General features: G+C 39.2%; 1 protein-coding gene across 1 annotated transcript in view; it reads left to right on the top strand.

Moving 5' to 3' along the window:
* The first annotated feature begins 9819 nt into the window (after window positions 1-9819).
* The window catches only part of necab3.S (N-terminal EF-hand calcium binding protein 3 S homeolog), a 52219-nt gene continuing 39814 nt past the window's right edge, over window positions 9820-22224 (top strand). The window contains exons 1-4 of the mRNA XM_018238465.2: window positions 9820-10419; window positions 19023-19047; window positions 19783-19891; window positions 20765-20790. Coding sequence (XP_018093954.1) covers window positions 10297-10419; window positions 19023-19047; window positions 19783-19891; window positions 20765-20790 — 283 coding nt within the window. The 5' untranslated portion in view covers window positions 9820-10296. The remainder of the gene's footprint in view (window positions 10420-19022; window positions 19048-19782; window positions 19892-20764; window positions 20791-22224) is intronic.

The raw sequence follows: 22224 nt of genomic DNA, 5'->3' as shown, positions 1-22224 counted from the left end.
GGAGTGTTTGAAAGTTTGTCAGCTCGAGGCAGAGTTCCAGAGAAAAACAGAAGCCAGAGAGAAGTCTTGTTGACGAGAATGGGCAGAAGTGATGAGAGGAGAAGCAAGGCGAAGGTCAGAAGCAGAAGGTTGCATAAAGGAGTGTATTTGGAGATCAAAGATGAAATATAGGGAGGGGCTTCATTGTTAAGCACCTTGAATGTGAGTGTTAGTAATTTGAATTTGATTCTAGAGTAGATTGGGAGCCAGTGAAGGGACATGCATTTGGGAGCAGCTGATGTTGAGCGTTGAGATAGACGAATGAGTCTAGCAGCAGCGTTTAGAACAGATTGGAGTTGTGAAAGGCGACTTGTTGGAATACCTGTGAGGAGTAGGTTGCAGTAATCAAGGCGGGAGATGATAAGAGACTGAATAAGTGTTTTGGTCAAAGGCTGCAGAGAGATCTAGAAGGATTAGTATGGAATAGTGACCTTTAGACAGATAATACAGTATATAAACCATGAAAGAGCAGTGTCACGAATGCCAGCTGAGTATAGATTGTCTAGGAGGAGTGGGTGGTCAACTGTGTCAAAGGCTGCAGCGAAAACTAGAAGGATTAGTATGGAATAGTAAACTTTAGACTTTGCCAGTAGAAGATCATTGGTTACTTTGGTGAGTGTGGTTTCAGTTGAGTTTGTTGGGCGGAAGCCAGATTGCAGGGGGTCAAGAAGGGAGTTGTGAGTGAGAAGCTGGATCAGCCTTTCCAGTAATTTGGATGAGAATGGAAGAAGGGGAAACCACACAGTGTTATCTGAAAGGAGAGTAGGTAATGGTCAGATAGGGGGTAAGGAGAGTTAGTAAGGTTAGATGGGTGGCACAAGTGGCAGAATATAATAGCATGACCCTCGATGTGGGTAGGGGAGTCAGTCCACTGAGAGCGACCAAATGAAGCTGTTAGTGAGAGGAGTTTAGAGGTGGCTGGAGAAGCAGAGTTGTCAATGGGAATGTTGAAGTCACCTAAAATGAGAGCAGGTGTCTCGTTGAAGAGAAAGTATGGAAGCCAAGCAGCAATGTGATCCAAGAAAGTAGAGTATTGGCCAGGTGGTGATATATGACCGCGACACCCAGAGAGATTGGAGAAAACAAACGTATGCTGTGGACTTCAAAATAAGTGAAGTAGAGAGAGGTTGGTGTAGTTAGATTTTAAAACCTACATTTGGGGGAGAGAAGAAATCCAACCCCACCACCATAAAGGCCATTCGATCTAGGGGTGTGACTAAGTGAGACACCTCAATAGGAGAGGGCAGCAGGTGAAGCAGTGTCAGCGAGAGACAGCCATGTTTCAGTGATAGCCAGAAGGTGAAGAGATTTGGATATAAAGAGATCATGGACTGCTGTGAGTTAATTGCAGATTGATCGTGCATTCCAGAGGGCACATGAGAAAGGCAGAGAGGGCACTGGCTTTAAGTGAATAAGGTTTGCAGGATTAGAAGTGCATAAAGTTTTAGAGACTGGAAAAGACATTGTTAAATGAATAGGTGAGGGTATTAACGAATGGGACCAGCATTTAGGGAGATGTCCCCAGCTGCAAGTAACAGTAATATAAAAGGTACAGTTGTTGGTTACCCTGTTTTTGTTATACATGTGTGTGTGTATGTATACACACCCATATAGCATAGTAATGGAGAACGCACACAAAAAAACCCAACTGCCTGACTGCTGAGTGTTAGTTCTACAAGCACATCCACCGTAATAACTCAGCACTCACAGGACTTGCTTAAAACATTCAACATTTCGGCCACATATTCAGACCTGAATTGCACAATAAAAAGGATTTTTCATTATATATTTATTTATATATATATATATATATATATATATATATATATATATATATATATATATATATATATATTTATTTATATATACATACCTCTTAAGAATCCTGTTCTCTGCTGCACTTCATTACACTCTGCATCCATCCATTAATAATTCCTGCTTCACAATAGTACATTTTTCATGGTTATAAGAATAATTAATGTCCTTTTCACTTTAAAGCCTTTACATGTTTAAAATAAAGCACATCAATGCAGGGGTTGCAGATCTGCAATGCATAATAAAACAAACATTGGTATATTTCCTTTCATGCCTGGTAGCAAGAGGGAGGAGGAGGCGGATCAGCAAGGCGTTAAAAGACACTGATGTATATGGAGGGGAGAAGGCTGAGATACTGTTGGGTTCTAGCCAGATTACCTCTTTATTAATACAAATCTAGATAAATGGCTATGGGGCTACATGTTCATTTAGCTCTGGCAAAGCAAAATATTAAGATCTTTAAAGTGAATAGGAACCAGAGACAGCAATTTCCTGCTAATGTGTTTTAATCCCGAAGTACACTAATAGGATACACACAAAAACCTTTTATTTTGGGCATCTTTGGATGCTAGGTACCTAAATGCTTGCAGCTGCTATACCAAGTACACCAGGAGTGAAAAGCCCGGTTTCATAAGCTGTACACTACATTACTTCCCACTCCTGTTTCTAGGCAAATGATTTCTCAGCACTTCCAGAGAAGTGATTTGTCTCCCCTGCAAATTGTTTATCCCCTGTTTATTTTACTGAATGCACACAGTGGCAGATCCTACCTATAAATATAATGGCAGATTCCTTGCGCACAATAAGCTGTACCTCCGATGGCTTAATTGTTAGAGGGAACAAACCACATGTCCATGAGGGGGGTAGGGTCACTGGTGATTTGGCTTGTGACCGATGACCTGATGATGCATGCAAAATCATTGGGTGGTGTGTAGATAGAAGGCAAGTGTAGTACTGAAACTACTGTGCATCATGTCTAAGGTTGAGGCTCCCAAAGGGCTATGCTCACAGTTTGGGTACCTCGGTGCCTTAGACATGGTACACAATAATTTGTGCCCCAAGGCAGTGGTCCAATCTGAAAAGTTTTATTTTGGATGCAAGATCCAGCCTTGGATGCCCCAGTTTGAGATAAGAGATAAGCACAGGGGGTGCTGACAGAGGGGGCAGCATTAGATTGAACACTTCACACAGCATTGGCCAAAAAGCCCCTGATCCTGTTTTGGGATATCCTCTTTGTATTTTCCCATTTTTACCTTGTATGGGATGATGTTTATAGATTTGAATCCTTTTTTATTGATAAATGGAAAACCTTGTTTTGAGAAGGGTACGGTATCTATAGTGAGGTGACTGACAATGAGTTTCAGTTTCAAAATAATACAGATTCTGTTTGTACTTGTTTATTTTTATCCAACAGCAAATAGAATTCTGTATTTTGTCACAAACCCATAAGATATTATTTTATGTAAATGTATTCGATTTTAAGGGATGTGAGTCTACGTAAGGACTTCTAATGAAACCAGAAGAGAGAGCTGCCACAAAATGACATATCAGAACACTGGGTATTCAAATAACAAATAGCTTGTTTTTTTCAGAACAGTTTTCATCTATTTCGTGAGAGCTTCATTTTTTTTTTTACAATAAGAATCAGCACAGCAAAGGATTCTGGGATGCATCAGCAGATCCTTTCCTGTTTTTGTTTCAATGTCACCAAGCAATGACTGGGGTAATTTAATTTCGCTCATGTACTGCACTTTATGAAATCTGTGTTTTCAGCTTTTTTTTTTTTGTATTGTATTATTTTATACAGGGAATAATGTATCCCCTGTTGTAAGATGTAGAAGTCTCAGTGGAATTCTGTCACCATATAAATGCTCAGGTCAGGTAACTGAGTATCACTCATGTATTATAAGTAGGGATGCACCGAATCCACGATTCGGCCTTTTTCAGCAGTATTCGTATTCGGCCGAATCCTTCTGCTTGGCCGAACCGAATCTGAATCCTAATTTACATATGCAAATGAGATGTGGGGAGGTAAATTGTGTGACTTTTTGTCACAAAACAAGGAAGTAAAAAAATTGTCCCATTCCCACCCCTAATTTGCGTATGCAAATGAGGGTTCGGATTCGGTTTGGTATTCAGCCGAATCTTTCACAAAGGATTCTGGGTTTCGGCCGAATCCAAAATAGTGGATTCGGTGCATCCCTAATTATAAGGCATAATGTATACTCTATTGTAAATTAGGACCTTAGAAATCACTGACCATATAAAGGCACAAGGCTGCAGGCTGAGTTATACAGGGAACTCTGAGTATCACTCATGTATTATAAGGGATAATGTACCCCCTACTGTAAATTATAAGGATATTAGAAGGCACGGGGGGGTTCTGTGACCATATAAAAGCACAACGCTCCAGATTGAGTTATACAGGGAACTCTGGGGGGCAGATTTACTAAGGGAAACTTTGAATTTCGAACTATTTTTTGGGTACTTCGACCATGGAATAGGCCTCAATTCGACTTCAATTCGAATTGAAAATACTTTGAATATTCGACCATTCGATAATCGAAGTACTGTCTCTTTAAAAAACTTCGACTTTGACACTTCGCCATCTTAAACCTGATGAATTGCTATGTTAGCCTATGGGGACCTCCTAGAACCTATAGCCAACATTTGGTTAAGTTATGAGAAGTTGAAGTCAAATCACTCGATTCGAAGGATTTTATAGTACGATTAACGATTTGACTTGGACCGAAAACGGCCAAATTCGATTAAAAATAACTTTGACTTCGACATTCGAAGTCGAAGTAATTCTATTCGATGGTCGAATTTCGAAGTATTTTCCACTGCAAAATTCGACCCTTGATAAATCTGCCCCTGGGTATCACTCATGTATTATGAGGCATATTGTACCAGTACTGTAAATTATAAGGATATTGGAAGTCACTGAGCAGTTCTCTGACCATACAAAAACACAAGTCTGCAGGCCAAGTTAAAAAGAGTATCATTTATGTATCATAAGGGATTATGTACCCACTACTGTATATTATAAGGATAGTATAAGTAACAGAGTTCTGTCACCATATCACCATATTAGAGCATAACACTAAACCAGTTTTTTCCGAAGATCATGGAACTGAACTGACTTCTGAGATTCCTGTTTTTTGAAGGAAGATGTAACATACATTTCATGATACAAGTGACCTCGCTAAGCACAGAAAATTACTAATGACATCACTAAACACAAATTTTTATTTTTGAGGTTAGTTTATACTGGTCTTTATGGCTGTTGCTTTTTATAATGTTGACTATTATGTGTCTTAAAATGTACCTGGTGTCTTTCTGTGATGTCACCCTGTGCAGTGTCGGACTGGGATACCAGGGGCCCACCCAAAAATCTTAGACCAGGGGCTCACCCTCTATTCTCATAGTCTCTTTCCTTTACATACTATAAACTATTTATTCCATCTATTTAACCTCTTTGTTCTATAGAAATAGGGAATGGCCATGAAATAAGCCAAATGTTTTGAAGCAGGAGAGCCCACTGACAACTGGGCCCACCGGGACTTTTCCTGGTATCCCGGTGGGCCAGTCCAACACTGACCCTGTACATATCACCAACCTATACCTGATATTAGTTACATGGTTACCCTCTCTCTCTGCTTCCGCAAACCTACTGTACTGTATCAGCAGGCATTGGGGTTGTTGTGGCAGCACACAATATTCTCTTTGAAGCTGTGGAGCCATGATTAATGACCTCCCACATTATCTCCCAAATTATTCCACTAAGATGTTACCATTTATTTTTTGTGTTTACTTTGCTTCTGTAATACATCATAGTCTGTATTGATTGATATCTTCTGTGTCCTTCCCAGCCTTTTCAATATGCATTTCAACCAGCAGATATACTGTATGTGTGTGTAACATTACCTTTCACTGTCAAATTCAAAAGCAATCTCATATTTCTCTTTCATTTGAAACATTAAATAACCTCCTTGACCATAAATTGTGTTTCCCCTATTATGGTTAGTCGTAATGGGATAATAGACTAAAATTTCTGAGCAATTATTAGCAGCCACAATTTCTGGTTGCTGCCATTCAAATGAATGTTTCCCTCCCCTGTCCATATAGTTACATTATTAAATTTGGTTGAAAAAAAGACCAAAGTCCATCAAGTTCAACCCCTCAAAATGAAACCCAGCATCCATACATACATACATACATACACACTGACGCCTCCACACACTCACATAAACTATATATACTTATATCTATGCTAACTATAGATTTTAGCATCATAATAGTGCATTCCACAACCTCACTGTGAAGAACCACTTACCCTGCTGCAAATGAAAGTTTTCTTCGTGGCTTCTGGTTTGGTGGTAAAAAGTTCCCCTGCTATTTGTCTATAATGTCCTCTAATGTACTTGTAAAGTGTAATCATGTCCCCTCTCAAGCGTCTTTTTCCAGCGAAAACAACCGTAACCATGACAGTCTACCCTCATAATTTAAGTTTTCCATCCCAGTTTAGTTGCACGTCCTTACACTCTCTCCAGCTCATTTATATACTTCTTAGTCAGCCGAAACTGCACTGCTTACTTCAGGTGTGGCCTTGCCAGGGACCTAAAAAAAGGCAAAATTATGTTTTCATCCCTTGAGTTTATGCCCTTTTTGTTATGCAAGACAGAACTTTATTTGCTTTAGTGACCACAGAATGACACTGCCCGGAATTAGACAAATACAAAAACCTCTAGATCATTCTCGGTTAAGGAAATTCCCAACACATTATATATGCCATTTAGTGTATAACTTGCATTTATATTTCTGCTACAGTGCATAACCTTGAACCTCATTTTCCAGTTTGCTGCCCAGTTTTCCAGTTTAATCAAATCACTCAAAGTTGCAGCATCCTGCATGGAACCTATAGTTCTGCACAATTTTGTATCACCAGCAAAAATAGAAACAGTACTATCAATGCCCACCTTCAGTTCATTCATATAAAGTTTAAAAGCAAAGGACCAAGAACAGAGCCCTTCAGAACTACACTAACAACAGTGGTCCAATTAGAAAATGTTCCATTTACCACCACTTTTTGTAATCTATCTTTTAGCCAGTTCTCTATCCAGGTACAAATACTATGTTCCAGGCCAACATTCCTTAATTTAACCAGTAACCTTCTGTGTGGCACTGTATCTAATGCTTTAGCAAAGTCTAAGTAGATCACATCCGCTGCCATCCCAGAATCAGGGGCCCTGCTCACCTTCTCATAAAAGGAAATTAAATTAGTCTGGCAAGATCTATTATGCATTAAGCCATGCTGGCACAAACTTACAGTATTATTATTTGCAATGAAGTCAAGTATCTTATCCCTTAATACCCCTTTGAAAAGCTTTCCTGCCACTGATGTCAGACTAACTGGCCTATAGTTTTGAGGCTGAGAAAGGTATCCCTTTTAGAATAGTGGCACCACATAAGCAATTTGCCAGTCTCTCTGCCCCATGCCAGACCTCAATAAATCCTGAAAAATTAAGACATGGTATATAGTACCCTGGGATGAATACCATCTGGTCCCAAACCTTTGTTTGTCTTAACATATCCAGTCTTTCCTTGTGTATGAACCATGCATCATTAGTTGTATTACTAGAATTGCATTACTAGCTATTTTGCATGATTTATTGGCCTCCTTGTACCTGATAAACGTTTCAGCTGTCCCAGCTAACTTGAAAACCTTAAAAGCACGTCTTTTCTTACCCACCTCAACACCAACACTTCCAATGAACCACAAACTTTTTGTTTTGGGATGACGTTCCTTGATTTCAAGGGGAATATACTGAAGTGTAAATTTACTATACAGGAATTTAACAACATCCCATTTTTGTTCAGTGTTTAACCCTGTGAAAACTATCCCCATTTAAAATTTTGCAGAGGTGCCCTTACACTGTCAAAGTTTGCACATCTAAAATGTAGTGTTTTAGTTACTCCCTTATAGAGTTGCCTCTGCAATAGAATTTCAAAGGAGGCCATGTTATGATGACTATTCCCTAAATGCTCACCCACACAAATGCTAGAAATGAGTTCAGTAATATTAGTTATTATAAGATCCAAAAGAGACTGATTCCTAGTAGGTCATTGAACAAGCTGATATAAAAAGTTGTCATTCAGCATAGTTACTGTATAAACCTACTAGCTTTTTCTGACTTGGCAACCCCATTACCCCAGTCAATGTCTGGATAATTGAAGTCACCCATAGTAATAACTTGACCTAGTTGTGAAGCTGCTTCTATTTGTAAAATTGTAGCATACACCAATAATAATTTTTAGAGCATGCAACTAACTCTAGCTCTTCCATTTTACCTGACAAACTCCATGCATTTACCAACATACAGCAGAGGTTACAACTTGTCCTTTTGGAATTGAAATTACTCAATGGAGAATTATATCTTAAGTTAGTAATAGCCTGTTTTCCTTGTAACAAAGGGACCTCCTTAACTGGTAAACTGTATGCCCCCTCACTCCTCCCCATGACCCCTTACTAATCCCACTGCTTAGTCTACCCTAGCTTGTCCATAATTATTTAGCTCACCCACCCCCACTTGCCTAGTTTAAACACTCTTTCAACCTCTTTATTTCCCCTAGCACAGTGGACCCCCTTCCATTGAGGTTCAATCTGTCACAACTATATAGGTTGTACCCCAAAGAAAAATCAGCCCAATGGTCTAGGAACCAAAACCTTTCCTTCTTACACCAAGACCTAAGCCACACATTTAGGCAAAAGTTCAGAAAAAAATACATTGTAAGACCTTCCCTTAAGCTTAGAGCCTAGATCCCTGAACTCACCTTTAAAGGTCTTCCCACCTACCATTAATTTCATTGTTAGTACCAATATGTACAAAGACAGCTGGGTCATGCCCAGTCCCACCCAATAATTTGTCTACCCAATCAGCCACATGCTGAACCCTGGCACCAGGAAGATGGATTAGAAACCAATACATTCCTACAGTGGACGCTGTGAATTTTTTGCCTATATACCATTGAAATAAGAGAAAGTGTGCAGTATACTAGGCTTCCTTCCAGCATCTAGTACAGGAGTTATCATGCATTGTTAATCCCTCGACCACCATATACTGCAAAAGGTGTTCCTCTAGTATAAATTCTATATGTAAAGACAGAGAAAAGGCAAAAGTATAGGCCATGATATCTACAGAACACTGACTTTTTTTTATTTGACAGGACAGTGAATGAGGTGCAAGGATAGAACATGGACAGAGGTAAGGAATGAAAAGAGAGAAAAATCCAGCACAGCCCTAATAGTATCCATGAACGCCTGCCCCTTTTCCTTCCATTTCAAGTTTCTCTCTGCCAATTCTCTTTCCTGATATGCTTTCACACATAATCCTGCTTGCTGTTCAGTTTGTTATTTCTGATGAGATCCATATATGTCACTCAGCGGTGCCTCCATGATGGCAGCAAGTGTCACATCAAGGTTTGTATACAATACCATTCATTTTACTTCCCCGTTTGTACCCAATAATTGCTGTTGTCGATATTATTCTATACTTTACTTGAATATTCTCTAAAAGCACAAGACTAATAAAATATATGTACATACTTTTTCAGCAAGTTAATGAAATCTGAATTAGAGTTCGCTAGCTGACTAGCTAGCTGGGCAGACATAGATGGACAAATAGGTTATATTTATGATATGTAAGATTTTTTTTTGATAGGACTTGTAAATCAATTTTTTTTACATCTCAGAAAACCCATTTGCTGAAATGATTATTTACAGAAATTTTTTATGTCACTGATCTATATCACTGATCTGAATTGTGCTTGCGTTGCCATATCATGCTCCAGTTAGCAAGAGGTGTAGGTAGGCTTGCAGGTGGATCTGTTTAGTGCATAGGGAATGGCAGGGCCAATCGGAATGAAAGAGGAGGGGTCTAGTATCCCCTGCAGCAGGGAAGATGACAAGCAGTTTAACAGCATCTTCCAATGTGCTGTGCATCATTGCAGCGTGTGAGGACTGTGGCATCTAAGCTTAGGAAACTCAGCCTTGCATCCAGGGAATTGTTCTTTTTTGCTGCATTCCATCAACTCATTTCTGTTTTGTGCACATTACTCTACGCACTAAATATGTTTTTGTTATTTTTGCATTTTGACAACTCTTTATGCTTTTAGCACTGCAACCTGTTATTTTTTTGTTACCCCCTATGTAGCGATCTCAAAACCTGTCTTATGACGTTGGATCCAATGATCTACCTTCTGACCTCACATCAGAATCCTTGCCTTGCTTTGCATTAGCTCTTTATAATTAGCTCACTCATTAGCTCAGTAGAATCTTCCTACGGCATCCTTGCCAGCCTTGCACTTTGAAGCACCAGCACAACACCTGTTATTGGCATTACATCTGTAAAAATCAGTAGCCAGGTCTTCCCTAACTTCACCATGATGTCCTGTGCTGAGATGATCACTATGTGTCTTCTATCAGCTAAACACTCACAGGAGGATCAGAGGAGACCGTTCTCTCCTCCAAAGCTCTGCAAACAGGATCTGTCTATATTCCAAGATGTGAGTATATAAATCACTTTTAGAAACTCTTTTGCCAGATCATTGAAAGTCTGTAGTCCTATATTGTTTGTGTGTGTATGTGTGTGTGTATATATATATAAACAACAATAGTAATAATCAAAAAGAAAACCGCACCAACCAGGTCTTTAATAGAAATATACAAAAAGGTTTTATTTGATCAACGTTTCGGCTCAACAGCTGGAGTCGTCTTGAGGAACTAAAAGACGGCTCCAGCTGTTGAGCCGAAAAGTTGATCAAATAAAACCTTTTTGTATATTTCATATAAAGACCTGGTTGGTGTGGTTTTCATATATATATATCAAGGGACGTACATGTAGGGTAAGCTATACCTTTTATTGGTTACCTTTTATAGGTTTCAAGCTTATAGGACTTCATAGGACTCTTCTGGCTTGCTGCTAATATAATTGAATTTCATGTACTATAAACTACAATCATTTTAGGGCACTCTCATTTACTAGAAAATGTCAGAATAGAGATTTATCATTTAGACTGCCATAATATCAGCGGAGGAAAAAAGTCGATTAAGTGATACCTTATATTGGCAAAAGTAATAGATTACAAAAATGCAAGCTTTTGGGAATGCATAAGCCTCTTTTTATATACAGTACTATGAACTACCAGAATAATGGAAACTTTCATTTACCATATAAGAAATGGCTAACTATATCCTTTGAGAACAGTTTCCACCAACCAGCAAAATGATGTGCTCTGTGGATTAATGCAATAGTTTAATACAACCCAGTGCAGCTGCCTCCACATGCCCCTGTCCCACAGCTCAGTCAAAGCAGACTGACAGCCCTCCTTTAGTTTCTCAATGACGCCCACAAAATTATAAATTGTCAGGCAACAGTATCAGAACTAGACAGAGGCATTTCGGTCAACGTACAAAGTCTATAATGCCACTATCTTAAATGCTGATTTATTACCTATTACATTAATATCAGTGTGCTCTGTGCTGTCATCATCTGGACATGTTGGCATTCTCTTGGTTACTATTAGTTTCTCTAATGCTGGGGAACTTTCACTTATCATTAACCGTCAGAATGTTATAGAGCTCTCATTTACTATCCACTGTCAGAATGTTAGTGGGTTCTATATTCTTTTTTTCTAACTGCTAGAATGATAGAGATTTATTATATTCTACGAAATGACAGGTTATTAAGGGGCTCTCATTTTTCAGAACAGGGGGTTCTTTGATCGACCTCGCGATAACGATATGGAGTGTAGATTTACTATCAACTGTCAAAATTCCACGGAGCTTTCACATATCATTACCTGCTGGACTCTTAGGAAGCTGTTATTTACAATGAAGTGACAAAATGTTAGTGAGTCCTTATATATTACCCTCTGACAGAATTCCACAGCGCTGTCCCTTATGAAAATGATTTGACTTGACATGCCATTTATTTCTGTTTTGTAGAGATAGAAATCATAGCTGCAGATTTATCAAAGGTCAAGAAACAAATGTATTTTTTTTTTAATCACCAGATGTTGGTAACAAAAATCCAATCTTCCCATGTCTCATTCTGTAACAAAAAATGATCACGTTGCATGAGCCTCCAATACTTGGATTGTGTTATATTTTTCCATGATCGAAAAAAAAAGAAAAAGCTTTTTACCCCGGTCAAATGAAATTGGAGCTAACTGGTAAAGCTGTAGGATGGAATGTTTTGTGCCTGGTCAAAGTACAGGAAATGGGGGTGCTTTGATAATTGAGACGGATTGTTAAAAATATTTCCACTATGGTGAAATGTGGTAACAATTTTCATACGTGCAATACGAAATCTCACTTCATAATAAAACATTTAAAGGGACCATTGATAAAGCCCTATGGAGTTGAAAAATCCATCACAATCGACTTTGGCTGAGTTAAACCAAACTTGCTGTGTATAAAACATATATTATGTTCAAAATCTAAAATGCAGCCAGGATAATGCCCCTTGGATGTCAACTGTCAGATTGATAAGCAACTCTCTCACCATGAACAACTATAATGGCAGGTCTTCTTAGCAACCTGTTCTTTCAAATGACAGTAGTAGTAGGGTTCTTTCACTGAGCATCAGCTGTTAGAATGTCAGACAACTCTCCGTTTCCATCAATTATTAATATGTCAGAGAGCTTTACTAACCACCAACCATTAGAATGGCAGAACAAAGTGTTTCTAGAATGACAGAACTGTCAGAGAATGCTCACTATTAAGTAGTAGGATGAGCCAGGAACGGAATGGCAGTTGATTTTGGCAAATGCCATAGGGGCTGGATTAATATTCCATAGACCAGGGGTCCCCAACCTTTTTTACCTGTGAGACACATTTAAATGTAAAAAGAGTTGGGGAGCAACACTAGCATGAAAAAGTCCCTTGCGGTGCCATATAAGGGCTGTGATTGGCCATTTGGTAGCCCTTATATGGACTGGCAGTCTACAGGAGACTCTACTTGGCAGTATACTTAGTTTTTATGCAATTAAAACTTGCTTTCAAGCTGGGAATTCAAAAATAAGCACCTGCTTTGAGGTCACTGAGAGCAACATCCAAGGGGTTGGTGAGCAACATGTTGCTCTCGAGCTACTGGTTGGGGATCACTGCCATAGACAGTCACTATTTATTGGGCCTGTGGGGGCTATTTGGGTCTATGTGTACCTGAAATGCCAGGGCCTATTTTGAATCCCAGTCTGGACCTGCAAAGAGCTTCACCTATCATTACAGATGAGGAGGGCTCACCATTAATTATTAGACTAACATAAATATCTCATTAAAAGGAAAACTATACCCTCAAAATCAATACGTAAGCAACAACAGTTTATACTATCATATTAAGTGGCATGGTAAAGAATCCTACCACACTGAATCATATATATATATATCAGTAGATATTGCTTTTTTAACTTGAGCCCCCATTACATGATGATCTGTGCGCTCCCCCAGAGATCACCTAACCAAAAATACTGCAGCTCTAAATATAACAGGAAGAAGTGTGGAAGCAAAAGACAGAAAACTGTTAATTAATTGGCTCATGTGACCTAACATGTATGGTTTGTTTGTGTGCACCGTGAATCGTAGGATCCCAGGGGCCGGCCCTTATTTGTTAAAATGTAAATTTTCTATTTAGGATTACCCAATGGCACATACTAGTAAAAAAGTATATTATTATGAAAATGATTTATTTGCATGAAGCAGGGTTTTACATAAAAACACGATTTTATTTAATATAAAACATTTTTCAGGGGTATAGTTTTCCTTTAACACTATAAGAAAAGAGCTTCCATCTTTAAATATCAGATATATCTCTTTATTACATCATGACCAAAAGCTACTGGAAAGCAGAGAGTACTTGAAATCAAAATGGCACAGGGCTTCCCACTTTTTATCAGCTTAACCATGAAATGGCAGAAAGCGTCCCCTTAAAATGAAATATAATGGCTCTCTTACTATTAGCTGAAACAGAAGAGTGCTATCACCCTGCTCTTGCCCAACAGCAGTGACAATTTTATACATTTTTTAGGCTAAAGGAGAAAGCCATAGCTTTCCATAAAGTATTGTAATGTCTGGGAACACTGACTAGATCTATAAAATATCAGCTGTAGCCTTTCTATATTCCATTATTACAAACAAAAAGAGCAGTTTCCGTTGATCGAAATAAAGGGAGACTATTACTTGATCGCTGTTAATTACCATTGACCATGACAAAGGAGTTCACTCCGTTAACTATTAGACTGTCATAGAGCTGTCAATGAAAGCACAGGGAGATCTTGTCATTATCAATTCGAAAGGCAAAGAGAAAAATCACTTTCCCTTGACCAATACTATGTCAGAAACCTGTCACTTACAAAGAACCATCCCCATTGACCATTAGGAGGAATAGGAGCTCCTGTTTACAAACGAATGCAATGCAAGTTTCCTCGTGAGGCAACTTGGGGCGATTTTGAAAAAAGAAGCGCCGCGAGTGCCATCCTGCTGGCGATTTGTCCTTACCCTTAACTGTTACAGGCTATGCTCACTTATCATTAATCTTTACAATGACATTGACTTGTCACACACCATCAAACATTAGTTTAGCTTGTGCAATAATGTCTCACAGCCAGGTCTGGATTTGTGGAGAGGCCATCAAGGCCCGGGCCTAGGGCGGCAGGATTTTAGGGGGCAGCATGCTGCCCAACCACACCCACATTGGTTCAGAAACACAGGAGATGCACAGGATATACGATAGTTTTTTAAATTTCTCGTGCACCAATCCCCATTTCTCTGGTCCCGATGATGAAAATTTGAGTGAATAAAAGGGAGGGGACAGGGAGAAACAGCTGGTTTAGGGGTGCCCTCTATGTAAATCCGGCCCTGCTCAGAGCTATTCAGCTAAGCAGAACAATCACGGGGAAAGAAGTGATGAATGCATGGGATATTTTTGGGGCCAAGAATGTATATTTAGGACTGTTAGTAGGCTACAGGGTGCCTATTTTTTACACACCCGAGGAAGACTAGAGGATTATAATATAGATAATACAGATGTTCTTACCAAGGTCCCCTTCTGTGTCCCCTGGTCTGCTTTGGTTTTAATGCACCATAAATCCATTGCTGTTACCCTTGGCCCAATGTCATTCCTCATTTTATAAGTAGAATAATAATTCATGTAAATACCAGTCCACCCCCCTCCCACACATATGAAACAGCAGCTACCTCAGAAAATTATAATTTTATTTAGAGTAGTTTAAGCCTTAACATCAGAGCCTGGCAGTATTATTGATGCCCATCAGCTGCTTGTTCCTACATAATGCCCGTATGTAAAGCATCGCACCTATGAACCTCCACTCAGTTTTATCTAGAGTCGGTGCAATTAAAAGTATTACTGTCAACAGCATTAGCTAATCACCTCCCAAATTAGTAGATCATTAGGGCACATGGCTGGAATGCTTCATAAGTGATTATTCATGCATTTTATTAGACACACGTAACAGGCACTTATAAAGGCAGATGTATTTACAGTAGTCAGTAAGTGGCTGTTACCTAAGCTTTCTTCTCTACTTACAGGGTTTGAAGCTGGGAAAAGGTTACAGGCAAGGCACCATGGGATGCCGGTCACAGATAATTTCACAAATCTCCGCTGTCAGGGAGAGTTTCATTATCTTTGAGACAGAGCAGTGTCCCTAATCCCTTCTCTCTTATGCACTTTCTTTCTACAGTCTTTAAGGCAATATTTTTATTGGTATCAGCAAGTGCTACTGAGGCAGCACTAGGTTATAGTTTGGCTGTCAGCTTACATAGCGCCAACTATAGTAACTGAGCCCTTAGTTGTAAATTGATATAGCTTTTAAAATGCCTGGTTTACAATACAAAAAGAAGAAAAGAAAACATGGCAGAAGAAGTATGTAAAAATGTAAACACAGGTACAGGCAGGTCATGCTTTGCTTTAAATATACATTTACATCTGCGCTTAAGTGGCTCCTATCAATCAGTTACTCAGTACAGTAGTACAAGTAACAGTGATAGATTGATCCATCACATTCTTCAAAACTAATATACTTATGTACTGACCTGGGACTGGTAAGCAAGAGCTTCGCCCACTGTCTGTAATTTAAGCTTATCCTTGCTTAATAATGTAGATTAGACAATATGATATATGACCATTCTTCTTAAGATCCACTACATTTTGGTCCATTGCATGGTTTCTTGTAATATATTTACATAGACCTGTTCTACTGAAAATGACACTTTTGCCCAAATCTTAATTTTTTTTCGGTGGGTTTAGCCCCTCCTTAAACTTCTTCCTCTGCCCCTCATTAACCATGGTGTCACCTACGGCTAGAAGATAATTCCAAGATATTGGATCTTAGGAATGGTGCAAACATTTTTTAAAGATTCAATTTAAGCTGCAAGAAATGTCAGAACTACAGATCATTTACTTGATTATAAGAAGCCACTCTATAACACAGCTCACAGATTAAGTCAGGCTTTAAGGTGGCCATACACAGGGAGATTCGCTCGTTTGGTGATGTCGCCAAATGAGAGGATCTCTCCCGATATGCCCACATTGAGGTGGGCGATATTGGGCTGATCTGATCGTGGGCCCTGTGGCCCAACAATTGGATCAGAATGGAGGCCAAATGGTGGTCAAATCGCTGGACCGAACCAACAAAAAGATACGGCCGCAATCCAACGGGATTTTTTACGCTGCCCGATCGGCATCTGGCCGACTTTCGCCTAGATATCGATCTGGGACATCCGTCGGATGGCCCCCATGCCCGGGCCAATAAGCTTCGACTCGGCTCATGTGACATACAGAAATACATAAATAAATTAAAATGCTGTCTCAGTGGCTCTATACCCTAAAACGGTGTTTTCCTAAAAGTGAGTTACAAGCAGACATCACTGCTATGGGCTGAAGTTGGTTTGTAATGGGGCTTGAATTATTTATCTGCATATCTGGTAAGAAGCAGACACTGTGGGACACCATGTAAAGCAAGGCAATATGCTATTGGACTGGGTAACTATAATTGTGGGACAGTGTTATAATGGATTATATATACTATATACTGTGGCCTCACACAGGGTATTATTATCTGTGCTCATTGCCCTTATCACTACCATATATAAATATAATAAACAAACAACCACAGTATTAATATGCTTAGTGAGAGAGCTCTCCTCATTTAAATTGAGTTGGCAGTGTGTTTTTGGGGCATCTTACTACTTGGATATATATATATATATATATATATATATATATATATATATATATATATATATATATATATATATATATCTATAAAAAAAAGTTCACAAAGTACCTGCACTCCTTCCTTATTAGCCAGAGGTGGGTGCTTGGTCAGTCAGAGTATACAATGTTCAAAGTGGACCAGCACACCAAATTCTCAATCAAAAAAGGTTGAGTGATGTGGTGACTGATGTTGAAATAAACCTTTTTTGATTGAGAATTTGAACATTATATATATATATATATATATATATATATATATATATATATATATATATATATATATATACAATATCAAACAGGGGGGTTGTGGGAGCACTCTAAAGGCTTTAAAGTATATATATATAAATATAATAAATGCTATTGCATATGTACCCAAAACAGGGGTTATTTTGTTACAAAGTTATGATCATAAAATTGATAAGCCACCATACCACGTCAAGGTAAACCCCGAATGGCGGTCCCTAACTTGTTTTATATTTTATGTGCATTTAAGCATTACCTGTAATCAATGTCCGTTGAACGCTGTTTTTTCACTGAGGGCTAAATCCTCCCCAGCCAGCAATCAGGCTTTTAAAGGAGAGATATTCCCAAAACAAACGCCCAATTTTAAAAGCATAGGAACACCACTAGTTTAAAGGGGGGGGTATGGGGTGCTACAACCACTGAAGCTATGCCACAGCTTCCGGCTAAATATACAATATCAAACAGGGGGGTTGTGGGAGCACTCTAAAGGCTTTAAAGTATATATACAAGTATAATAAATGCTATTGCATATGTACCCAAATAGGGGTTATTTTGTTACAAAGTTATGATCATAAAATTGATAAGCCACCATACCACGTCAAGGTAAACCCAGAATGGCGGTCCCTAACTTGTTTTAGTTTTTATGTGCATTTTAGCATTACCTGTAATCAATGTCCATTGAACGCTGTTTTTTTACATTACAGGTAATGCTAAAATGCACATAAAATATAAAACAAGTTAGGGACCGCCATTCGGGGTTTAGCTTGACGTGGTATGGTGGCTTATCAATTTTATGATCATAACTTTGTAACAAAATAACCGCTGTTTTGGGTACATATGCAATAGCATTTATTATACATATATATATACTTTAAAGCCTTTAGAGTGCTCCCACAACCCCCCTGTTTTGATATTGTGTATATATATATATATATATATATATATATATATATATATATATATATATATATATATACACACACACACATATACATACACAATTTATCTGCTCATCCCCTTTCTTATTGGATGCACGTGGGCAAGGCTTAATATACATACTACACAAGTTAACCCCAGCACTCCAATATATAGCCCCCTGGGAAAACATTTTTGCACAACTGAACTGAAACTTTTCATAAAAAAGACACTTTTAGTTACAAAGTTTGTACAAAGTTTGCATAAACTGACGCGCCCCGTCAAGGCAGTGTCCATCCGTCAGTCCTATCCTAAGTGAAAAAATAAAGTGTTATCTTTGGGGGGGGGAAAGACCATACCTGTTTCTCTCTTTATTTAGCATGATCTCTTCCAAAGGGTGCTGGGGTTAACTTGTGTAGTATATATATATATATACACACACACACACACACACACACATATATATATCAGAAATCAATCCAGTCTGTGGCATGCATCAGATTTAATGGCCATGTGTGTCCAATGCAAAGGAAAGAAGATATCTTAGAGAGAATGGGTGTGTGTGAGATGAAAGAGCTGAGGGATGAAATAAACAGAGATGACAATCCCTGAAGGGCCCTGTATTCATGCAGTTTGTATTTTGCTTTCCTTTAATGCCTGATCATGTCTGACATGAAGATAACTTGACATTGAATCTCTCCTCATTTTCCCTTGCAGATATTCCGTAGAGCAGACAAGGATGGTAAGTTCCAATAGAAATCTCTGATATCCTGTGGTTAAGGTGTCATTCAGATAACTGTTCATGGGGGAGTGGGGATTCAGTATTAATAGATTACCTCTATGATTGCATGGAGTGGGGGAGCTGACAGCGAGAGAGATTGAAAGCAGGGGGTTATGAGATAATGAAATCTGAGGTGGGGGTGGGAATGGAAGGCAATTGAATAAAAAAAGTGAGTGGTAGCATACCAAACAATTCTGAAAGATGATGTTGAAGCAGAGGGAGAGTTATAGGAAGAGTGCTAAGAAATAAAGGAATTACGTAGGTCTTATTAACATTCCAGATTTTTTAATAGCTTCAGAATCCCACAAAAGTTGTCTTTAAAGCCTCTTGTACTGCAACAATAAGGCTGTCAGCTATGAGCACAGACTCCTGCTGAATTGTGCAGGGTTTTACCTTTGCTAGCATAGTTGTTTGATCTCTATTTTGCTCTCTCTTTGTATACAGGCTAGGGTTATATTTGATTTATGCTTAGTATAGAGGAATAGCATAGTTTCATGATGACTGCCTGGTTATGCCTGTTAACTCTATTTAGACAAGGAGAGGTGGACAAGGTCAGATATAACATTCTAGTCCCAGTGCATTAGTGGTGCTATAGGATACCTCAGAAATTGGAACCCTGAAGGTGCACCAAAAAAAGACACCATAACTGTCTAGTTGCTATTGTGTTATTACTTGATTCTTTCAAATCTGTTGCAGATGACGGGAAACTGTCCTTTGATGAGTTCCAGAACTTCTTCTCTGATGGAATCCTGAATCAAGAGGAGCTGAAAGAAATGTTCAGCAGGATAGACAGTAAGCAGAGCAAGTGAGTGCAGCTCCATGTACCTGGTACTCAACATGTATCAGCACAGAATCTTTAAGGCGTTAGGGTAGGGACACACTGGGCGATTTGGGGAGATTTAGTCGCCTGGCGACTAATCGCAGCGACTTTTCTCCCCGAATGCCTCCCCTCACTCTGCGCCTGGATAAAATGAAAAGTCGCCGGCGCTAATCACACACGGCGATTCGTTTTCCGAAATCGCCCGAAGTTGCCTCACGAGGAAACTTCGGGCGACTTCGGAAAACGAATCGCCGCGTGTGATTGGCGCAGGCGATTTTTCATTTTAGCCAGGCGCAGAGCGAGGGGAGGCATTCGGGGAAGATTGGTCGTGGAAAGTCGCGGCGATTAGTCGCCAGGCGACTAAATCTCCCCAAATCGCCCAGTGTGTCCCTACCCTTATTCTATTGGATTTTAAGAGCTGAATCCCTAGTTTACCATATTTTCCACCCAAAGCTGAATGTTGAGCAGGTTAGGGTGTGATATAATTATAACTAAGCCCAGTTCAGCATGGAGTACACAGTGTGATTCATCATAAACAGTCTCTTATTTTGATATCTGATATCAGATACACCTGTCCTGACCTGTTGAGTCAGAAAAGTAAAAGGAGTATAGGGTGACTAGTGGTGTGTCATTTGGCATGTGTATGGGATGACTGTGGCCATGGTCTAAAATAGGCAGGCATTTTCCCAGTAGAAAATGTTGAAAGGATATGGCCACTACCAAATGATCAGCCTTTCATTTGTCAGAGTGTTACTGGTGTGTGCATCATGAAATGGTTAAATTATTCTCTGTCTTCATCTGCCTAAGGTTGATAATACCTCACTGGGTACAATAAAACCATCTCTTTCTTCTTTACAGTAACATGGACACAGAACGATTGTGCGGTAAGCTTTTTTTTATTGTTTGCTTGTGAAACCCCTCTTACATAGTAACAGGGTTATGGATTTAGTGCAACAGGGAATGCAAGGGCAATTAACACAATTAATTACTGGTTCTCTTAATTCCAGTCTCAGCCCTTCTGGTTTCCAGGGAGAATGAAACAATTTTTTATGGGAATACCTGCTTAGCATGCATCAGAATGAACCCTAGCAACAGAGACAGCATAGCAAGCAATCAAGTGGGATGGGGTGGAGGCCTAGCTCAGGGTTGCAGGAGCTTTATGGGTGAAGGACGCTGATATAATGTTTATGGGGGGGATTTATATTCTTAATTCACACATTTCTGCTTTGTTAAATTAAGCATGCATCCTGTAGTTTTTTCCTCCCATTGGAAGTTGTTGGGCCATCATCAGAATTATTTTAGGGCTCCCAAATCTTTTACGAATGAAGTGTTTGACTTTGTAATGATTTTGTTGCTTATCAGCTACCAGTGATGAGCTGTGTCATCAAAAAAAGGTCTAATATATATATGTATACAATGCCTAAAATATCTTGTTTTCTGCTCTTCCTCATTGAAACCAGGTCTGGTCCTCCTTGTTTCTCTTTAACCACCTAATGGAGGCCTGTGTGCAATTTTAAACCACGTGTAGCAGAATGTTTGTCTGCAGTCACAATTACTGTGGATAAGAATAGCAGTTTTTGTCCTCACTAGTGTCTAGTAGACCAGCTTTAAGCAGGAGGGTTTGAATTCTCACATAATTAAGGTGACATTACGTCTCAGGCAGTAGCGTTAACTAGATATTACCGGGCCCCACATTAAATTATTTTTCAGGCCCCCAAAATGTCTAGATGTTGACATATTTTACCAATATTTATTGAAATTGTATATGTATTAGAACCTCATGGGTCCCCTATACCTCCTGGGCCCCCCTGCAGCCACTGGTTCTACTTCCTCTGTAGTTACATCCCTGGTCTTAGGGCCCGTCTAAGCCCTCTGCACTTGTGGTTCTCCCAGACAGACTGTGCTTTCCTTAAAGGAAAACGAATGCTTAAAGGGATACTGTCATGGGGGAAAAAAAAAATTCAAAATGAATCAGTTAATAGTGCTGCTCCAGCAGAATTCTGCACTGAAATCCATTTCTCAAAAGAGCAAACAGATTTTTTTATATTCAGTTTTGAAATCTGACATGGGGCTAGACATATTGTCAATTTCCCAGCTGCCCCAATTCATGTGACTTGTGCTCTTATAAACTTCAGTCACTCTTTACTGCAAGTTGGACTGATATCACCCCCTCCCTTTCCCAAACAAAAGAACAATGGGAAGGTAACCAGATAACAGCTCCCTAACACAAGATAACAGCTGCCTGGTAGATCTAAGAACAGCACTCAATAGTAAAAACCCATGTCCCACTAAGACACATTCAGTTACATTGAGAAGGA

Source organism: Xenopus laevis, chromosome 9_10S (genome assembly GCF_017654675.1).
Source record: "Xenopus laevis strain J_2021 chromosome 9_10S, Xenopus_laevis_v10.1, whole genome shotgun sequence".
Lineage (NCBI taxonomy): Eukaryota > Metazoa > Chordata > Amphibia > Anura > Pipidae > Xenopus > Xenopus laevis.
The sequence above is the reverse complement of the archived record's forward strand: the minus strand, read 5'-3'. Positions and strand labels throughout refer to the sequence as shown.